This window comes from Calypte anna, chromosome 4A (genome assembly GCF_003957555.1).
Source record: "Calypte anna isolate BGI_N300 chromosome 4A, bCalAnn1_v1.p, whole genome shotgun sequence".
In the NCBI taxonomy this organism is placed as follows: Eukaryota; Metazoa; Chordata; class Aves; order Apodiformes; family Trochilidae; genus Calypte; species Calypte anna.
In genome coordinates, this window is record NC_044248.1 from 43,952,287 (window position 1) to 43,972,342 (window position 20,056).

The 20,056-nt window shown below is 43.4% G+C and overlaps 1 protein-coding gene across 6 annotated transcripts in view; it reads left to right on the top strand.

Annotated features, from left to right (window-relative positions):
• Nucleotides 1–20,056, top strand: part of ADGRL3 (adhesion G protein-coupled receptor L3) — a 401,888-nt gene that overhangs the window by 216,560 nt on the left and 165,272 nt on the right. For all 6 annotated transcript variants that reach the window (XM_030449718.1, XM_030449717.1, XM_030449722.1 and 3 more), the window contains one exon: nt 10,135–10,244. In XM_030449718.1, the coding sequence (XP_030305578.1) occupies nt 10,135–10,244 (110 nt within the window). The remainder of the gene's footprint in view (nt 1–10,134; nt 10,245–20,056) is intronic.

Here is a 20,056-nt window from a genome sequence, read left to right on the forward strand (position 1 = left end):
TGGAGGCTGCCAAAACATGAGGGTCAGAAATAAGATCTTTTCTACCAGCTGGCAGGGGGAGCAGAGCTGTGCATTCCCAGGCCATGGCATGACTCTGCTTTTGCTTCCAGCCCTGGCTGTTTGTTCCGAGGCTGTGTTGTTAGTAATGCTTGCCATTAACATTCAGAAGAAAACTAGATCATCTGAGGATGTTTCAAAATGGGTTGTTAAAATTTATCTTCCCTTTTATTAGATCCACTGCACTAAGGCATCCAGTGGCTTTACAAATGTAAGTAATGAAAGGCAGAGAAGAAATGTGAACTACAGAAATGATGTATGGAGACATCTGATGAATTTATCCTGCATCTTTACCCTTTCATCCATCTCCCTGGACTACAGCTAGTATGTCTGAGCAGCATCAGTCACATATTTTAAAGCTGACTTGCCAGAGACTTGCTCCATGGTTTGGAATGTGGATTTCCCATTTTTTTGGCCTACCCAATTCTCCCGTGCAGTCTCAGGCAGGGTTGGTTTTTGTTTGTTTGTTTGTTTGTTTTTCTGAAGAACTATCTAGACTGGGTTCCTGAAGTGGTTAGGCACTTTGTGACACAGCCTGCTGCCTGAGAAAAATGCTTCCTAGCAGCTTCACTGCTCTCCATGAGACCCAAGGAGTCCCAGACCATCCTCCAACAGCTGAGCCTTTTGGCAGCACCTCCAAGAAGCAGCAAGCTCTTCTGAAAAATTCAGCTCTGTTGGGAGGCAGAGCCTTTCTGGAAAACTTGCCCTTCGAGTTTAGGTTCCTGAAAGGACTCTCTACTTCACAGTCTGTGAGTACAGCAGTAGGCAGGCTCTGTAATATCATCCTCCACTAGCAAAGTGTGTTCTGCATCTTCCCAAGGTCTTGAGGTATTGCAGATGCCCTGTTGCTCTGTTCCTCCCACAGATGTTTCAAAGGCTCTTTTTCCTATAAGAATTTTTTTTTCCTCAAGATAATATTTTTTAGATAACTCTGCATTTATTTCAACCATAAATACTAAGGGCAGTTAATGTCTGTAATGAGTAAGCAGTGTCCCATTCTTCACCTTTTCTTCAGACAATGAGGGGCAGAAGAGCTGGTAGCATGTGTAGCTGGAAAGGGAGGTAGAGAGAGAGATGGATGGATGGATGGATGGATGTGCTGGAAACTGCCCTGGGAAGGCCAAGTGAATAAGGAATGGGGTGGGGGGAAGGCCCCTGACTTCCCCCAGTCCAGCATGCAGCACAGCTGGACAGATGTTCTTAAAAGCCTTGCTGGAGCTGCTGGGCAGATGTTCTTAAAAATGTATCCCTACACCCCCTGCCATGCTCCTGCATACAGCCACAGAAAGTTAGACCTGTTGAGGAACTTAAAGTGATGGTTTCAAGTACTATGTTGGAGATCCCTAAGATACTGGCTGCTCCCACATATGCCTTGGCTGGGCACCACTGGGCTGGGAGCCATGTGAAAGGTTTGTGATGTGCTTTCTCTGGAGCTTAGAATCAAAGTCCAGGCTGCTTTTATTTAAGCTTTGGGCTTAAGATAAAAGAGGCAGAGTTGGCTACGCTTGTACAATTATTTTTTTTAAAATCCTTTTTGAATATATAAAACATATTTAGTTAATTTCAGGATTTTTTTTTATAAAGTGTTTTTTTATTTCTGAATATTATCTGTGCTGTTTTAATTTCTGAGGCACAGTGGCCAAGACTCCTTTACACCAGGTGCTGTATAAAATCAGGTGCCATTAACAGCTGCTGTATTAATAGCATGTGGCCCTGACAGGCTGTTTGAGTTACTAATATCTTTTAGTCTGATTTAGCCATGATGCTTAAGGCATAACCAACCTCTCACATGTTGATCCTGTGTCTCATTTGGTGAGGAGCTTCCCCCTCAAGAGGCTGAGGAGCAAGTGCTTCCTTAACTAAAATCCATGGACCTTTACTTAAAACTCACCTCTGTATCATGCCATTGGCAAGAGTGATGAAGAGAGAGATTGCTCTGGGTTTTAGAAACAGTGCTGCACAGATGCCTTCAGTTCACTCCTGAGTTCACCAGGGAATTGCCCAGCTCTGACCTCCTGCACTGTTTGGATGCATTCATTTTTGTTTCGTTCAGTCATTCAATTATTATGTCAAATTTGAGATGGAGTGCAGTACAAATGATTTTGGCCCCAACCCTTTCTTTAGCCTTATTCACAGAGGTGAAAGGCTAATACATTAAACTTACCAGCCTGTGAATACAGATTACTCGAGCCCATTTAGCAACCATATTATCTCATATCAGGTTTTGCTTTTGCAGGAATCAGTGGCTGGGATGGGGATGTTGGATGGTAAATGGCAGCGTTGTGGCTATTATGGGCTGTGCAATTCCTTGTACTTTGAGAAAACATGGCAGTTAGTGGTTTTCCTTTACCAACAGGACAGAATATCTTTTTTTATTCGTATATTTAGAAGATGTTTGCTTTTGTTTTTTTCTAAAATACTTGGGTTTTGTTCAGCCAGTGCTGAGCAGCATGTTCATACCTGATGGTGCTGCAGGGCTCCAGCACAGCTTCAGCTCCCCGTGCTCTGGACTCAGTGGATAGCTACTGACTGGTAGACATAGGGTCTGAACACAATTCAGAGCTGTTGCAGGGAAAATAATCCTTTGCTGCTTGCTCTGGCTTTGCCATCTCTGGGTGGCTGCACTGCAGAAAATAAAAAAAGGGCTTTAAGTCACATTGACTTGTGTTAAAATGGCAATCAAGGCAAAGTGATGTGGAGCACCAGCTGAAATTCAGCCCTGACTTCCTCTAAACTTTAATTTGACCTCTTAACCCAAATTAAAAGCCAGATTATTTTCTGTTCACAGTTATTTTAACTAGTGTTAACTTTGGCTAAGCCAAGCAGCCTAGTCTTGACTGGTTTGTTTTAGGTGTTTACTCTCCTCTCCAGATATCCTGTCAGTGTTTGGTAAAGTGGATTTTTATTAGGGTGCTACAGAAGTTTATGGAGTTGGAAGAAGCAGAGTACCTGTAAAAGGACAGATGTAGTTCTTTAAAAGATGAGCTTTACAGCCTTGATGCTTGCCAGGTTTAGTTTTCAGCCCTATGGCCCAGACATTGGCCTGTGCTGCAAATCTGGCTTCACTTGTGTCCTGAGCAACACCATGACTGCTCCTGTCTTAGGTGCAGATCACTTTTCCATGCTGACCCAAACCTTTTGTCTGGATGTTCCCAGTGGCTTGGACAGAAAGCCATTTCGTTGTCTTGCACTAATGATGAGTGTTTCTTTCCCCAGGTTTTTTGTTTAGGTTTCTTGTTGCCACAGGGATGCTGTAGGCAGGCACATTAACACAAGGCACTTGGCAGGTTTTCCTACTGGAGTACACATTAATTTCCCTTGGGGATTTCATCCCTCCTCCCCACCCTGTCAATTGCAAAGAGATGGGACAGAAAGTAATCCAAGGAAACTATAAAGTACAGGAAACATTCTGTGTCGAAGCACAGAGGAAAAAACTTTCATTGCTTGGGAGGAAGGATCCTCCTTGGGGAAGTCACAAGGAGCCAGGGTATCCCCACTGCTGGGTCCTGCCCCAGACCTCAGCTTCCCAAGCTGGGGAGTTCTTGACATGCACAGGGGTGCCCCAAATTGTCAATAAATCTCTTAAATCTTGTGATAAGGCTGTTAACTGCTTCTTGTTAAAATTTAAGGGCCTTATCAGTGAGCTGAAATGACATAATTACTTTTTCTTTTTTTCCTATGTAAAAATGGTATTTGAATTATTTCCAGGACCTGTTTTCCATCTTGGTTCCAGGCTCTCCATAATGTATCAAGGTAGTCCCCTGGGTGACCTTTACAGCTTGGATTCAGTTTGGCTCTGCAGGATTTTCCTGCTGTTTGGCTGGCTGGGGTTTTGGTGTGATTTTGGTGATTTGATTTTTCTTCAGATACGCTTGGCTTAATGTAAAATAATAACCAGAGGAACAAAATAGCATTGAGGCTTTAGAAAGAGGACAGCCTTTTCCCATCAAACTTAAGATTTTACCCTAACCACTGCAGTTTAAATGCATCTTCCTGGCCTATCTCCACAAAGGTGCTGGGTGAGGCTGCAATTAGTGCTCTGCCTCTCCATGTACCAGTTTGATCACATAAGCAGCAGCCTTTCTGACAGCTGCAGCACCTGGATGGATAATTAAAAGCTGTCAATAAAGCACCAGAATGCAGTGTGCAGTGGGACTCCCCTGTGCTAGCACTAAACACCACAGATAATTACACTGCACCAGAGGCTGGAGAGCCAGATTCTCTGGGCTCTGAAAGATCAATAAAAAAGGCCCATTCATAATGAAGAAAATGTTGGATTTTTATCTCCCTGTCACTCGATCCTTTGCTTTTAAGGTTTTGCAGAGGCAGAAAAAGATTTCGTTGAGGAATTCTTTGTTTCTGGAACCTAAACAGGCGAAGGATTTAGCTCTGCTTTTGTGCAGGATGTTATTGAAAGCAAATGTGGTGAACCAAAGGCTTTTCTCAGGGATTGTGGTTCTGTTCTCCCCTCTCTCCACCCTCCACTGCCTCCCTTCTCTGCTTTTTATCTTTTTTTTTCTTCTTTTCTTTTTCCCTTTATTTGCAAGCCATCGTGTTAACTCTGCTTACAAGTGAAATTTCTCTTTGCTTCCTCTTTACTTTCTCCAGGACATTTTTTTTAATTTTTACTGTTTTTTTATTAGTAGTAGTATTTTTCTTTTGACCCTTCCTAAAGGGTTGATTTGGAAATATATTGACAGGGGAGAACACACTGTTTGCTGACTTATTTGCTGTGACAGCCTCTTTTCTTAAAGCAGTCATCCAGAGATGAGATTTTTGTGTTCCAGATAAGGCAAAGGATGTCTTGCAGCATTGCCATGAAGGATAATGAATTAAGTTTGTCTCTTGCTGTAAAACCATTAGAGAAGTATAATAGACTTTGAGAAAGATATTGATGCTTAGATATTGATGTGGTTATATTAACGTGCCTGGGTACAGGACAGCTGCTTTGTCTTTGCAATTAAAAATAAAGCCCTTTATTTAAAAATAAAGCATGTGATTTGGTTGAGGGGGGAGATAACAAGAATCTGGTTTTTTGGCAGCTGGTGCTCATTTGCTCATCAGTTGGCAAAGTGGCTGAACACAGGTGAGCCAATTTGGTTGGCACCTTTGGCATTAAGAACCCCTTGTTAGAGGTTGCTGTTGCTGGGGAGTAGAACCAGCTGCAAGGAAGATCTGTTAGCAGCAGCAAGGGGTGGATAAGGCAGCTCTGTGCTTAGTGAACAAATCCAAGTTCATGGTCACATAGCCTGATTTTTTTTATTCCCAAGGTAGTGCAGATTCAGAAGGTAGCAGGCAGCTTTCCTGTTTGTAGTCTTTTCTAGGATGAGCTTTCCACAGGAGCTCCTGGCCACGAGGTTGCAGAAAGCATTGCTCCATCTCAGAAGAGCTTGTCTCTAAGGGATAAGGACCAGGAGAAAGAGGATGTGGATGTTTGAACCTGTTGTAGACCTGTGCACGGATTTCTGGTTGCTTTAATTCTGTATCCCACACATAAGAGGTGCCTGTCCCCATGGCTGTGGCACTGGTATTTCTTGCCTGGGGCAGGCAGTCCCCCACTAGGTGGGGATCTGGAGTTTTGCACCTGCAGTGATTAGTGCTGAAAGGCTTATTTTTGGGTTTGGGCTTTTGTTTTGTGCTACCTTTGCATTTTTGTTCTGGCAAACAGTGCCCCAGACATGTCGAGCCTGATGCTGTTGACATGTCTGTGCTATTAAAGTTTCTGGGAAGGCCTGAAATAAACATCACCTGCCAAACCATTATTTTATTCATTTCTTTCTCTTTTGGTAGATAGATCAACAGTGTTAGCACTGGAAAAGATCTAAGATGTTGGAGCAGGAATAAGAAGCTGTTTATGTCTTAAAGTGTTTCTGCCTTACTGTCACAAGATGACCTTGTCACTTTAAAATCATGATGTTTCGGGGAGAAGGAATGGAAGTTTGCTGAAGGGAAATGAAGTTTTGGTGTTTGTTTTGTTTAAAGTTTGAACCCAGTGTTACAAGCAGAGTTGAGCCCTGCAGCTGGTTCTGATCTCATCTGCTTCCTTTAGTCCCACTGCTATAAATACAAAACAAATGCCACATGAATTATTATTACTGTTTCACATTAAAACTCCTGAAAGTCATTTTCCACTGGAACTGGGAGTATTTTGTGTTCTGCAAAAATAATCCATGTTTTCTGTTACAGTATATACGTTACACTGGATTGACACCTCTCTTTTAGGGTATATACTTTTCCACATCTGCAGAACAACACAGGTGCCTTAATAAGTGGGAATGTAGCTGGAAAGGAGGCATAAAGAATCACTTTTTTCCCCCCCCTTTCCTTCTCTTTTGACTGGAACAATTTACACTTTTCCCTGGGAGGTAGTTTTTCCTCTCCAAAACTCTATGTGAATCATGTGAGCTCCTATTTATGAAATTCTGGGTATAAAGGAATGTATGTTGCTGTGAGTGTTTCAAGTTGGAATGAAAATGCAGGTATTAGGTTATGCTTTGGTTTTTGATCTCTGGGTTGGTCCTGGTAGGCATCTGTGCCTTGGCAGGGGTGAGTGTGAGATGGTGGCCTTTTCATTGGGCAGACTTGGCACCAGCAGAAGTGTTCAGAGAGGGAGACAGGCACTGGCAAGACGTGTTTTCCAGATCTTGCAAATGGAACGTGCAGCAGAGTTTTTGCCATGCTAGCCTGAGTGCTTTGGCAGCATGGTGAGGTGTGTCTGTTGAGCTGGGAACAGGCTGCCCAGGAGGTGGTGGAGTCCCCATCCCTGGAGGGGTTTAAGGGTCCTTTGGATGTGGTGTTGGGGGATGTGGTTTAGGGGAGAACTTTGCAGAGTAGGGATGATGGTTTGACTCCAGGATCCCAAGGGGCTTTTCCAGCCTGAAAGATTCGTGTCAAACGGGCCTTTCACCTGTCTGGGAAGAAGTATTTAAGAACTTGAGAGCAAGAAGCTGCTGTGAAAGTGGAATAAAAGTATGATCAGGAAGCACATCAACCAGAGGGTGTGGGTGTAGTGGTAGGTGCGGTGCCGGTTTTGGTACCGGTGCAGGGGCTCCCCGGAGGTGTCCCAGGTGAGCTGATGAGCTCGTTCTGCCCCAGGAGCCTTTCCCGCCTCAGGCCCTCCCTGAACAAAGGAGTGAGGCTCTGCCCTCACCACCAGCCCCGGGCACGGGGAGCTCGGAGACGGGGAGGCGAGAGAAAGCTACAGGTGGGGAGAGACAGAACTTCAGAGGAGAGGCAAGGAGAAAGCAACGCCTCAGGAGAGCGGTGCTGCAACAGAACAGAGAGACCAGAAGAAGTGCCTGAGGACATTTCCCTCCCCACCCCGCGGTCAGGCGGCAGCCTGTCCCCTGCCCCCATGGAGGAGGAGCCCGGCCGGGCAGGTGTTGCGGATCTGCCGCCCGTGAGGGATGAGCAGCTGTGTCCCTGCAGCCTGGGGAGGCTCAGAAGCTGTGTCCCTAGCAGAGGCTGTGTCCCTGCGGGCCGGGAAAGGTGAGGGAGCAGAGGCTGTGTCCCGGGAAGGGTGAGGGAGCAGAGGCTGTGTCCCAGGAAGGGTGAGGGAGCAGAGGCTGTGTCCCTGCAGCCCGGGGAGGCTGAGGGAGCAGAGGCTGTGTCCCTGCAGCCCGGGAAGGGTGAGGGAGCAGCGTCTGTGGAGGGAACTGTTCCTCGCGCAGCCGTGGTCCCGCGGGCCGCTCGCGCCGGAGCAGTTCGGTCGTGAGGAGCCGCGTGTGGCGGGAGGAGCCCGGCTGGAGGGGTTCGTGAGGGACTTTGTGCCTGTGGAGGGGACCCCGCCATGGATGAGGGAAAGACTGAGAGGAATATTTCTCTCTGAGAAGCAAGGAGCGGCAGAGAACATCTTGTGGTGTCCGGACTGTGGGCCCCATGCCTGTTCCCGGTGCCGCTGTGAGGAGGAGGAGGTAGAAATTTCCAGAACAAAGCTCTCTGGGCCCAAGAAGGGCGGGCGTGGGGGGGGGGGGGCGCGGGGAAAGGGGGGAGTGTGTAAACTCTTTTTTATTACTTTCTTCTTTGCTCTGTTTTGATTTGATTAATGCTAAATTTATTTTCCCCAAGTTGAGCCTGTTTTGCCCGTGAGAGGAGCCCTCACAGCCTTTGTCTTGACCCAGAAGGTTCTGTGTGCGTGTCCTCCTGGCCGCCCCGTAATGGCGGACGGGGAGCGACCAGCCGCAGGGCCCTGCGTTACCGCCAGGCTCAGACGGCTGCGGGAGGCCCGGTGCTTGGGCATCCCAGATCCAGGGATGTGAAAGAGGCCCTCAGGACTTAGAGAGTTGGGGGGAAAAGGCCATCTCAGCACCCCGCATTTCCCCGTGTCGCGGTGCTTTGAGGAGGTTAGAGCTGGTGTTTACAGCCTTCGGCTTCCAAACCGAGTTTTGAAGTACTCGTTACAAACCAGCAGCTTTCTAGGTTGCATGTCTTTGCTTCTGGTTTTTGTGTCCCAAGTTCTCACATAAGAAAGAAAAGTCTGCAAGGAAATGCTTCTCCATTCAAATCAAAGGCTTCCTTACAGACAAAACCCCACAAAAAGAAAACCAAATAAACAGAACAACCACAAGAACCTGTACACGTGCAGATGAACCCTAAATGTGTCTGTTCCTCCCCCCACCTCTAATTCCTCATAATTTTGCATCCTGAGTAGTGATTTTGGAATGTCTCATTGATCCATTGCTCTTACTCTATGTGACGTGGCCAGGGCTGTCCCTACAGCCACAGGGACTTATTGATTATGCCAGTGCAATTGCTTTTTGAAATGCACACGCGCATGTTGCCCAGCAAAGGGTTTTTTTTCTTTTTTTTAAACTTAAGTTTGAGATGATGTTCAGAGCCTCTTCTGGAGTCCCCACTTGCACTCTCAAAGACACCTGTCTGTAAGTAGGCAGCATGAGGGCAACAAAGTTATCCTTTTTGTTAATAAAATTGCTTTTCTGTGTATATGATAACACTAGTCACTTGCTGTGATAACTGTCATCTTTCAACTAGAAAACATGAGAACCTCTCAGCCCTCTGGATTATCTGTTATGCAGCAAAACAGCCTGATGAGCAAGCTTATCAGCTCTTATTAATCGTCCCATAAAATTAAAGAAATTATGGAGCTTAAGGCAGTCATTAATGAGTCAATTTTAATTTATGGGCTCAAATAAAATCCTCATTAAGGCTGACAAACCATAGCCTCAGGTAAACATGAAGCATTTCCACTGCAGACCTAAATGAGTTCTGCACTGGATGTTGTGGTGTCTGCCAGAAGAGTGAGAGGGTCAGGGGTCCCGTATCACATCAGAGGAGGCAGCATCTTAGAAAAAGTAAATGCAGTGGTCTTGCCCTTTGGAGTTCTCTGGCATGCAAAAGCATAAAAATTAAAGACTGATTATATTTCTCTCTTTTTTTTTTTTTCCTTCTTTAAACAAACAATCATGGGATTTTTCTCCGTAGAACTGAATGTTTTTGTATCCCCAAAATACACAGAATTTATACATAGAGGTGCTTGTACCACAAAAGTAGAGACAAGTGTGGGTTTCCACACGTACACAGTTTAGTCACCCATGGATGAGAGTCATGTGCCACGGAGAAAGCATCTCATGGGGGCAAACCTCTGTGTGTGCTCTTAACTTGAAAGATGCCTGCTGCAGCAGACAAGGTTGTTTCCCTCTGTGCAGTTGCACATCAAGATCTTCAGCAAGGACTGAAGATTGGTGGGAGTGCTGGTATTTAAGGTTTATTTAAGGTCAATGTGGTAGAGTTTGAGGTTTCAAGAATTAAAGGACCATATAGCTATAATAATTTTAAAAAATCTTCCTCTTAGCTTGGTTTTAAATAGATCCCTCCTGGTGCTGTAAGGACTTCTGGGAAGAGGTTGTGCCATCATGCCTCTTCTCATTTGGCAATAAACTGATGGAGACATTGGTGCTTGCCCCCAGCCTTTTTGCAGTGTCTGGCAAGTTTCCCCAGCTGGTGCTGAACTTCTGGCTTCTGCATCTTCACTCCTGTTGAAGCTGGAGGTGCCACTCAGGCTCTTGATTTGTCCTTGTGTCTGGACTGCTTTCTGACTCTTTTTTCCTCCCTTTTCAGATGCAGTAATCGGACCCAGTGTGCGGTTGTCGCTGGCCCTGATGTGTTTCCAGACCCTTGCCCAGGGACGTACAAGTACCTGGAAGTGCAGTATGAGTGTGTCCCTTACAGTATGTATCTTGATATCTTTGCATTTGTTTCTTTAGTAGAAATCTGATTTATTGTGGAGATTGGACCAGCCTTGAGCTTGTCTATTGTTGCCCAAGGGCAAATAAACATTCAATGACAAACAATGTGCATCATATGGAACTGAGCTGATAGGATATGAAAAACTGTCCTCAGTGCAAGGTGTGTGCTTAGGTTACAAAGACCCAAATGGTGCCCCACGTTTTCCTTGCTGTACAGTCTAACAGTGACAGATCACTTTTTGGAAAGCACTGGGTAGCCCTGTGAGTGAAAGCAGAGCAGAAGAATGAAGCACAATTGGTGGCTTGTAGCTTCTCTTGCCAGAGTTTTATGTGTGTGATTATACAGCAGTGTGCTTTGACTGACCTACCTCTGTAATAGCTGACGTTCGGTAAGTGCCTTCAATACAGTGTTGTAGTGATGAGGAGGTATAAAGCTAATATTTGGGGGATTTTGATGTTTGATTTTAGAAAATACTAATATGTAAGCTTCCAAAGTTAAGAAGGCAAATCACAGGCATGCCATTTAGCCTGAAATTGTTACGGTAGAAAGACAGTCATCTGAGATTACAGCAATGTGTGCCAAATGGGAAGTGTCAGAGCTACAAAAAGTTAAGTGTACCACAGAATTTGCTTTCTGTAGAAACCAAACCTGTTAGATGCAGCTACCGTCCTACTGTCAAAAGTGACAGACCTCAAAAAAGAAACAACAGTAATTCAAGAAATCATTTTTTTTTTTTTTTTATTATCAGTCATAAAGAGCTGGATGGTGCATAACATCACCATTTCTAGGTTTTCATTTTGAATAGGATGCATCTTCACTGCCTCAATCATGGGCTGAGCAGATGTGGCTGAGAAATGGCAGCCACCCCATCTGGATGGTGAGAACTTACTTGGGTGGTCCCCATCTCTTGAGCAGTGGGTGGCTGCCTACCTTCCACCATGATGTGGAAAGGCTGTGTGGGGTTTTGCTTGTTGTGAGACCTCAAGGTGCAGCTAAGACCACCTCTCTGATCAAAAGGGACACTCTCTACTGAGAGACTCAGCATATCCATCTTTGATTTATTTTTTAAAAAATGTGAAGCTTCTTAATGCAGTGATGGAATAATTTTTATAGTGTGAGCTATTAAGGCCAAGGAAAGACTGACATCAGGGGCTTAGGGTCTACCCTAGAAAGCTTGTACCAAAATACCAGTTTGGAATTATTCTACTCTAAGTGAAGTCTTTGATTTTATAAACTACACTGTGCATGGGGAGGGCAAAGTGAGATAATTTTCTACTTATCATAGCAGGTTGTATTTCCTTGTGATTTGTTATTTGCATGAGCTGTGCCATTCTCTCCCGAGGCTGGGCTGGTAAAGCAATAGTCATTACCTAGTACCCCTCTGTAGCCTTTGTTGCATATAAAACAAAGAGGAATAATGGTGCCTTGTGTGAAAGGTAATATGTGAATATTATGCTCTGAGGTATTAATCGACCCTATGTACAAGATGTAAAATAGCTCTTGTGAGAGGTTGCTCAGTACCAAAGATACTGTAGGGATGGAGTAGATTTTAATGATCTGAATATTGGGAGTAAAACAACAAACCACACCGCTTTTGCAATTAAGTTTGGAGCTTTGATGGATGCCTCCTCCATTTGTTTATGAATCAAACACAGTGCCTCTGTGAGTCACGTGCAGGGGGGAACAAAAGGTGAGCACATTGTAAGATCACATCCCATTTGCTGTGCTGCTTGTTCTGCATTGCCTAGAAATTTTGGGTCGGATCTCCACACTTTGTTACTCAGTGTACGTGTGTTCAGGAAAACTGTGTCCCCCCTTCTCCTATGCCTGGTACATGATACCTGCTTCTCCCTCTCTGCCCTCTGTGATACCTTTGCCATTTGCTGTGGGTCAGTTGGTCTCCTTGGGTTCTTACCATCGAGTCCACATGCTTCAGCACCTCTCACTGAGTGTGGGCTCTAGCCCAAGCCTTTTCAGGCCCAGCTTTCTTAGCATTGCTACCCACACCCAGCTGCTTTATGGAGCTGGAGGAGGGGAGTGGGCTCTATGGTCTTCCCATTGCTGCTCACTGCTTGGCAAATACCTTCCTCGGCCACTGTCATTTGCTCAGTGGCTTTGTGCACCAAGCCCTTGATGACAGATGGTGTTTGCTATATAGCCATCTCCTAAAGCCAAACAGCAGTTGCATAACAAAGGAATTAATATTTCAGCAGGCACTTAGGTGCAATTCCAGCATTCTTTGTCTGGTTGGATGGGTTGCTCATTACAGTTTCAAATTATTTCATGTGGACAGAGAGAGACAGTTTACCCGAGCACTGGGGAACGTGCTCAAGAAAGCAGCGTTTAGGAGTCACCTTTGTCAGATGTTGTTCAGACTGACCTTAGGCTCTCATGCTTAATATAGTGCTAGTGTATACGCTCCCTCAGAGAAAAGTAATGGAAAATATAAAACTCCACTGGGTAGTCTGCTTCTCTTGCAGTTTTATTTATTTGTTTATTAGCTCTTCTACCACTAACTTATATCATTTCCAAGAGTAAAGCATCCCCCTTTCCTCTCAGGAGGGGTAAAAATAAACCTCTTCTAACTTCAGCAGCTCATATATTTTAAAATGTCCTTTATATTACCCTCCGCACTGCATTCCTGTTTGGTCACTAGAGACACTCCTAACAAAGAGAGTTTCATGAGGCTGCAGTTACTCTCAACATGTGGGAAAGACAACAGACTGCAGATAGCCCGCTCCTCTCCTGATTTTCCTGATCTTGCAGACAGTTGAGGTGCTGGCAGATGCTGTCCACAAAATGGACAGTCACTCCAGGGACCTCTTGACTTCTTTTACTGCCCTCTGACAATGAAAAGCAAGCGATTGCAGCAGGTTAAAAGACACCAGGCCTAATCTGACAGGCTTCAGTGGCATCAATTGTTCTATTTTTCTGGTGTCAAAGAAAGTCAATGAATTAATTTTGTCTTTCTCAAATCAGGCATGTGGTGTTTATTTCTCTGACACCTGATTTAAATGCTGCCCCTTTTCTTCCAAAGTACTGAAATAACTACTTCAATTTTCTTAAGCTGAATTTTCTTTCAGTCATTACTGATGAAGAGAACTTTTACCTGGTTTTCTATTAAATTTGTGCCACTGCAGACCTGCATTTTGCCATTGCCACATCTGTGGATACATGGTACTTAATGAAGAGGTGTCTAAAACAGCATTTTAGGCTGCATTATGCAGTGTGTAAGCATGGTAAATCCCACTTTGTGAGGGGTTTTGTTCCTAGTGTTTTTGTTTCCTAGTGCATAGTGCTTCCAGTATTGTGGTTTTGTTTCCTAGTGCATAGTTTTTCTGTCCACTTGTGTTTTTACAGAGCAGTGTTAAATGGAAACAGGAGTGGTGGAGGTAGTTTAGTGAAGCTAGGTCAACAGTGATGTTGCAGAAACACTTATGCCACAGTATCTTCTTGTGGTGCTTGTACAGTCCTGTTGTCATGGTGCCAGTACATCTATGAGTGATTTTTCTTATTTCACTTTTGTGATTTGCTAAGGGACTTCCCCTTGCACTCATGAGCCAGAGCAGAAAGCTGAAAAGTGATTTATCCAGTGCTATAGACAAGAAGACTGGTGACAAGCAAGGGAGTCCACTGTGCATTACCAGTGGTGGAGGTAGAGCTGCTGAACTTGTAATTGGAAGCAGCCAGATTTTGTGTTGCTACTCTGGTAAATCCAAACCAAGGTGTGGTTTTTCCCTATGTAAATGCAGCCTTTGTATGCATATCACTCTTCAGAGCTCAAGCCATCCGTGTTTTAGTAGTCCTATATGTATTGCTGAGGTGGATGGAGAGAAAGAACATCAACTCAAGGCTGACAAGCCACCTTCCTTTTGTTCTGCCAAGCCTGTTCTGTGGGCCCTGGTGGCCCTGCTGTCCTTCATGGGTGACACCCCAGGTCAGAATGGAGAAGGGTATTCTAACATGTGAGCAGTTGTCTCCCACTGGCTTTGGCTGAAATTTAGGGATTGTCTGCATTTAGATTTTATTTCTGGATCAAAAAGAATGTGAGTTGAAAACACAGACATATTTTGGAGTGCTTTGTCTGTTCGGTTCCCTGTAGGCAGAACCACTCAGGCTCCTGAGGATCTAGCGTGGTGTTGGAAAGAGGATTTAGCTGGCTGAGTCAAATTAACCTTCAGTTATTCCTAAGCTCTCACATCCCTTAGGTGCAAGGTTTTGGTCTAGGGAATAACTTGTGTGCTGTTGTCCTTCAGAAACTGTGTTTTAAGAGACTTGGAAAGCTTAAGATACAGGGTAGGACAAACTGGAGAAAAGGTGGGGGCTCAGCGAGGACAAGGCCACTGCTGCACTGATGGAAAGGATGGCAGCAGCAGGAGGGAGGGGATGTGGGTGACTCAGAGGTGGCATATCCCACTGAGATGGTCACTTGCCTCACACCCAGGTAACACATCTTCCATCAGCTGTTACTATTGGGGAGCTCTATTCAAAGGGAATTCAAAGGCATTTTTCAAAGGGAAAAATGTTTGTGGTGTTTCTTGTGTCAATGGGCTAATAAATGTTATGAAGGCAGCAAATATCTTGGGTGCTTACGAAGATTTTCCTACTTTAATGCTAACAAAGTGAAGGAAAAGAATGCTTGATCATGGTTCTTCTTTTCTTAAGACATATTTCTTTGTAAACCTGGAACCTGAATCACTGTTCCCACTTGCTGTGTTGGTGGAAGGAAAGGTCATTTCTTTGCTAGAAGTATTCCATTTGTTGCTGACAGAAGGGTAGATGGGCTTACATATCAATAAAAGTGAGGGATGGTAAGTGTGACGTGGGAACAGAATTCAATAAAGTTTTATTGTATCACAAGTGGTCTGAAGTACATTTAAAACATTAAATGAAGGCTCACAATATCTGCTCTGCTGGACCTGAGGGCCAGTGAATAGAAGATAATTGAATAATGATATTTTTAAGAGAATACAGGCACTAGAAAGCAAACTGATATTTTCATTGCTCCCAGATTGCTGGTGGAAAGGGAAAGATGAAAAAGAAGCTGGAAGAAAATTGCAAACTGAAAACGATTTAATGAGACCACTTTTCCCAAGACAACAGCTCTTATTTCTGGAGTGCTGTAAGACCATTATGTGGCCTCCAGGCTTTCCCTGTGTGCATTTTCTTGCCACCTTCCTTAGCTGTTGAGAAGCAGTATTTGCCCACTGAGAGCAGTGCTGTGTTTTGTTAAACAAATGGACTTGCAGATTCTTCAGTTTGCTTTTGCTCTGAGATTTTGGTTGGTTGGTTGGTTTGTATGTTTTGGTTTTCTCTATTGCCAAGAGGCCTTGGTCCCCTGAGGCCCATCAATGAAAATAGCAAGGTTTAAACTTGCCTGCTGGTGCTTTGGTGGGTAAGGAGTGAAATCCCCTCTGAAGTCAGGTGTCTTTAGATTTATTTAGTTAAATAAATGATTTGTGTGGGTGAGCCAGGAACAATAATTAAAAACACAAACCCCACACATCAGAGGTAACTACACATTATGATTATTTCTGACCAAGGAATCTCTACTGTGTCTCCTGCTGACAAATTGCCTTTCTTCCAAGGCATACAGTTTTCCAGGCATTGCTGCCAAAATACCTTTTTTTTTTATTTGTTCATATTCCAGCTTTGCTTATTGGTTCTGCCTCCCCAGAAATAAAGGGCATGTTATGCTCCTTTCACTGTTTTTGGGGAGACTGCATCTATACAATAGCAAGCTGGAAATAACCTAATATTATGGGACTTTTCAAACCTGAAGGCTGAGCTATTTGCATAAGTTGTGCATAGTTTTCAAGAAGGAAGCAAAGCTAAGTGCTGAAAGCTGGAGGAATTAAAGGTGTTTGAAATCTTGAAAATGGCCTGGGATGAGGAAGAAAGGACATTTGCCATGAGATGTGATGTGAGTCAGTTTTGAATGTGAGATGAGACTGGTTTACACCAAAGGAACAAGGTGATTTCAATGTGTGTGCCTGTAATGCATACTGATTTAAAGGGCTGCTGTCAGCAAGAGCTCTATGTATTTTCTTGTGGGAAGAAGTTAAATAAATGCTAGACAGGCCATCACTACCCACTGCATCTGTAATTGCAGGCATGCTTCTGTGAAAGGCTGACTCCTCTCATCTTGGTGCTTTCCTTTAGCTTGTGGGACACTTCATGTCTCACACTTGAGCCAGTTATGAGCTCTCATGGGAAAAACTAATTCTGCTTTGTTTCTTTCTTCTGTTTGTTTACCCATTCACCTCCTGAGCTAGCTCACTGCTCCCCAGACCATGGTTTAAAATACTGAAATACCTCTCTTCACTGCGTTTGGTCTTTACAGCATGCACTGGTTCCTGAAACAACTGGTTCCTCCATGCACAACAGGTTATACTGCCACGTGGCTTTGAGTCACACATTCTGTATTGATAAGAAAATCACCACAGTGCTTCTGCTTATTCGTATTAAATCTGAAATGTTGCATGGGAAAAGAGTTGGATTCTGTTACAGTCTGGGTATGGATTTGTCATCTGCTCAGGGAGTGGTTTATTGTGTAGTTTTTAGCTTTTATTAGTAGTATTTATTTTATTACATTATTATATTTTTATCTTCTGCCAAAGTCAGTCAGGACAGAATTTGTTTGCTAGGTATTAATACCATGTACAAAAATAAGGTGGTAGCTCACCCCCATAACTTGGTTGTTATGAAGGAGTCTCTGCAATAGTAAGTGTAATTTCAGTCATATGAGAATCACTTCTCTACCCGTTGCTTTTCAGAATTGTGTTCCTAATTAATCATTGAGGTGATAAATCATTTCTCAGTCCTTCTTTCAAGATTTTCATTGTTTTCATTTCATTAGGCTTTTCATTTTTCACTTGGAAGAAAAGCACTTTGCAACATTACAAAATAGCTTTTTTTTTACTGAAGGCTGAATTAGCCCTTTACATGATGCACTATGAGTGAGGCAGCCAGAAGCCAGCTCTCCCAGCAAACACCTGAGTACTGAGTGCTAGGTACAGGAGTATGGATTAGTCTTTGGGATTAGACACCAAGTCTTAGGGCAAGGATGGTGTATTTTTATTTTAACTGTTTTTTGAGGCAAACTCAGAACTCCATTTTCTCTTCATTTGGAAGACACTGAGCATCTTTTGGAGACATTGGATACATTGCATGTAGGTGAGGTAAACAGCAGGAATGCCACAATTCCTCTGAAAGTTTGGGTAGATGTAATTCAGGAAGAGATAATTTTTTTCCCTTCCAATTAATTCTTAAAGGAAAGTTAAATGGGTATTGGTGATGAATTTGCAAGAGTAAAATTCACAGACTGACAGGAATGTTTGGAGGCATGGAAAACATGACAGTAGTTTGATGCTGGGGTGTTTTAATTTTCTTTTAAGCAAGTACAGCTAGGAGGTTTCTTTCCTGCTTTAAAGGATATAAAAAGTTTCTTGTGGTAGAGCAAGAGAGGTAAAATTCACTTATCCTCACCATCACCTCATGCTCACAGAGTTTGCAGTGTGGAGATCCAGGTTTCAAATAAGTCAAAGACTTTACTGTGGAGATCACAGAATCATAGAATGCGAGGTTGGAAAGGACCTCAAGGATCATCTGGTCCAACCTTTCTAGGTAGGAAATGGTTTAGATGGGATGGCCCTGCACCTTGTCAGGCAGTCTTAAAAGTGCTCAGTGTTTGGGTATCCAACACTTGGCCTGGGGAGATTATTCCAATCTCCAACTGTTGTCTCAGGGAAAATTTTTCATCGGGTATACTCCTGAGATCTCCCCAGGAGTGACTTGGATCCATTACCCTTTATATTTTCCATGTGACTCCTTATAAAAAGGGAGTCTCCATCTTCCTGGGAGCCACCTTTTGTTAGTGGAACATAGCAATAAGGTCTACCCAGAGCCTTCTTTTCCCCAGATTCAGCAAACCCAGTTCTCTCAGCCTTTCCTCGCAGAGCAGGCTTCCCAGGCCTTTGCTCATCTTTGTGGCCCTGTTTTGTGATTCTAACATTTTAATCTTTTTCTTGATATGTATCCCCATCAGTTATTCCTAGGGCTTTTAGAACTGTTTCTTTATAGAAGCTCAAGGTGCAAAACGGTGATGAGTAGTGAAACTTTCTTTATGAAGTTTATGAATATAAGGAGGTAATTTAACTCCTTTTGTTGCTTTGGTGCACCATTCATTCCTTTCCACAGCAGCTGCCTTTTTAGTGAGAACGTGTATATTGTCAATTTGGGCTTAGCCATTTAAACTAAAAGGTGCTTAAAATCTTTGTTGCCTGAATGGCTTTGGCCTTTGAATCTGAATCAAAAGTCATAAAATCCCAGCAAAACTTTCAGCCAGCAAACATTAGGTCAGGCTCCCAGTAACCTGAGGATACCTGAAGTCATTAGCTTTTATCAAGAAATTAGTCCTTGTCATTCCCATTTCTAGCATGGTAAATAACTGATACTGTCTAAGCAAGACTGGAAATTGTTATACTGGGCAGAAAGAAGCATGAAATTGTGGTGAATCTTTTGCAGTATTAATAAGCTACAATCCTCCCACCTCAGCAGCTAATGGTTCCACAACCAGATAGCAGAGCATCTTTCTGATGTCTGAAATAGATTTGTGTATGAGTAAACATAGCCTCATCCCTGCAAATACGCTTTTCTGGAGCACCATCAGAAAGAAAGATCAATGAAAGATCATTTGTCTTAGGTTGTTTTTACCAAGCTATATTTTTCCTCTCTTTCTGACAAGTTTACTACTAGATATTTGCCACAAATGTACTGTTTAAATATGACCCAGTACTTCCCAGTTGTTTCTGAAAAATTCTGTCATCATTAAGAGCAATATGTTTATTTCCATCTTTAATAACCTATTGTCTAAATCATGCTGTTACGCCAAGCACCCTCTAGAGACTTTGATATGGATTTCATACTTTTTATAACTGATCTTTGTGGAGTTAATGTTTGTATTTCCAGATTTTGTTCCTATTATCCTTTCATTTCTCTCCCAAGAAGTACTGCAAAGGTTTCTTTCATTGGTGCAACCAGCATAAGGAGATTAGGACCATCCTTGCCAGGTGCTGTTATGATTCCACAAAAGAAATGAAATACATTTATTGGTTTTTATTCTGGCCAATGGGAAAAACAGAATACCTGTATCCAATTGCTAAGGATTTGAAGTTCATTTCTTACAGCACATGAGGGATGAGGAAGGAGGGGGAAATTTGAGTGTATTAAGGCAAATCCCTTTAGTGTGTGAAATACAAAAACGCATCTTTCCAGATCTAAAAATATATCTTTTTTTGAGTTTCTTGATAATAAAAGGGCTTCAGGAAGAAAGCCAAATGCAGCTGAATATTACTTTTTTACTCATTTCCTCCACTTTGCTTGCTAACAACATTTCCACTTGACGTCTAATAACAATATAGGCCTGCATGAAACCTCAGTAGTTGTATGCACCTCGAGCTCTGGGAAAGGAGACAGAAACAGACTGCACAGCATTTGATTTTGGTTAGTGTCTGTCTCTGTTTCCAACACAAACCAAATGAGGGAGAATTTTTGGGAAGCTAAGGCAAAAGGACCTCCCCAGGGCATCCTTTTGCAAGAATAAAAAAATAATAAATCAACTTACGCCTGCAGATGTCCTATCCCAAACCTCACCCAAAGAAACCCAAACATGGTGTGCTGTTTTCCTTGCCTGCCTATATAGTAATGTTCTTAAAGGGGTTTCGGGGTGTGTCTCTGGCTTTCAGTGGGGACAAGGGAGAGGGGACAACCAATTCAGATTAAAGAAGATTTA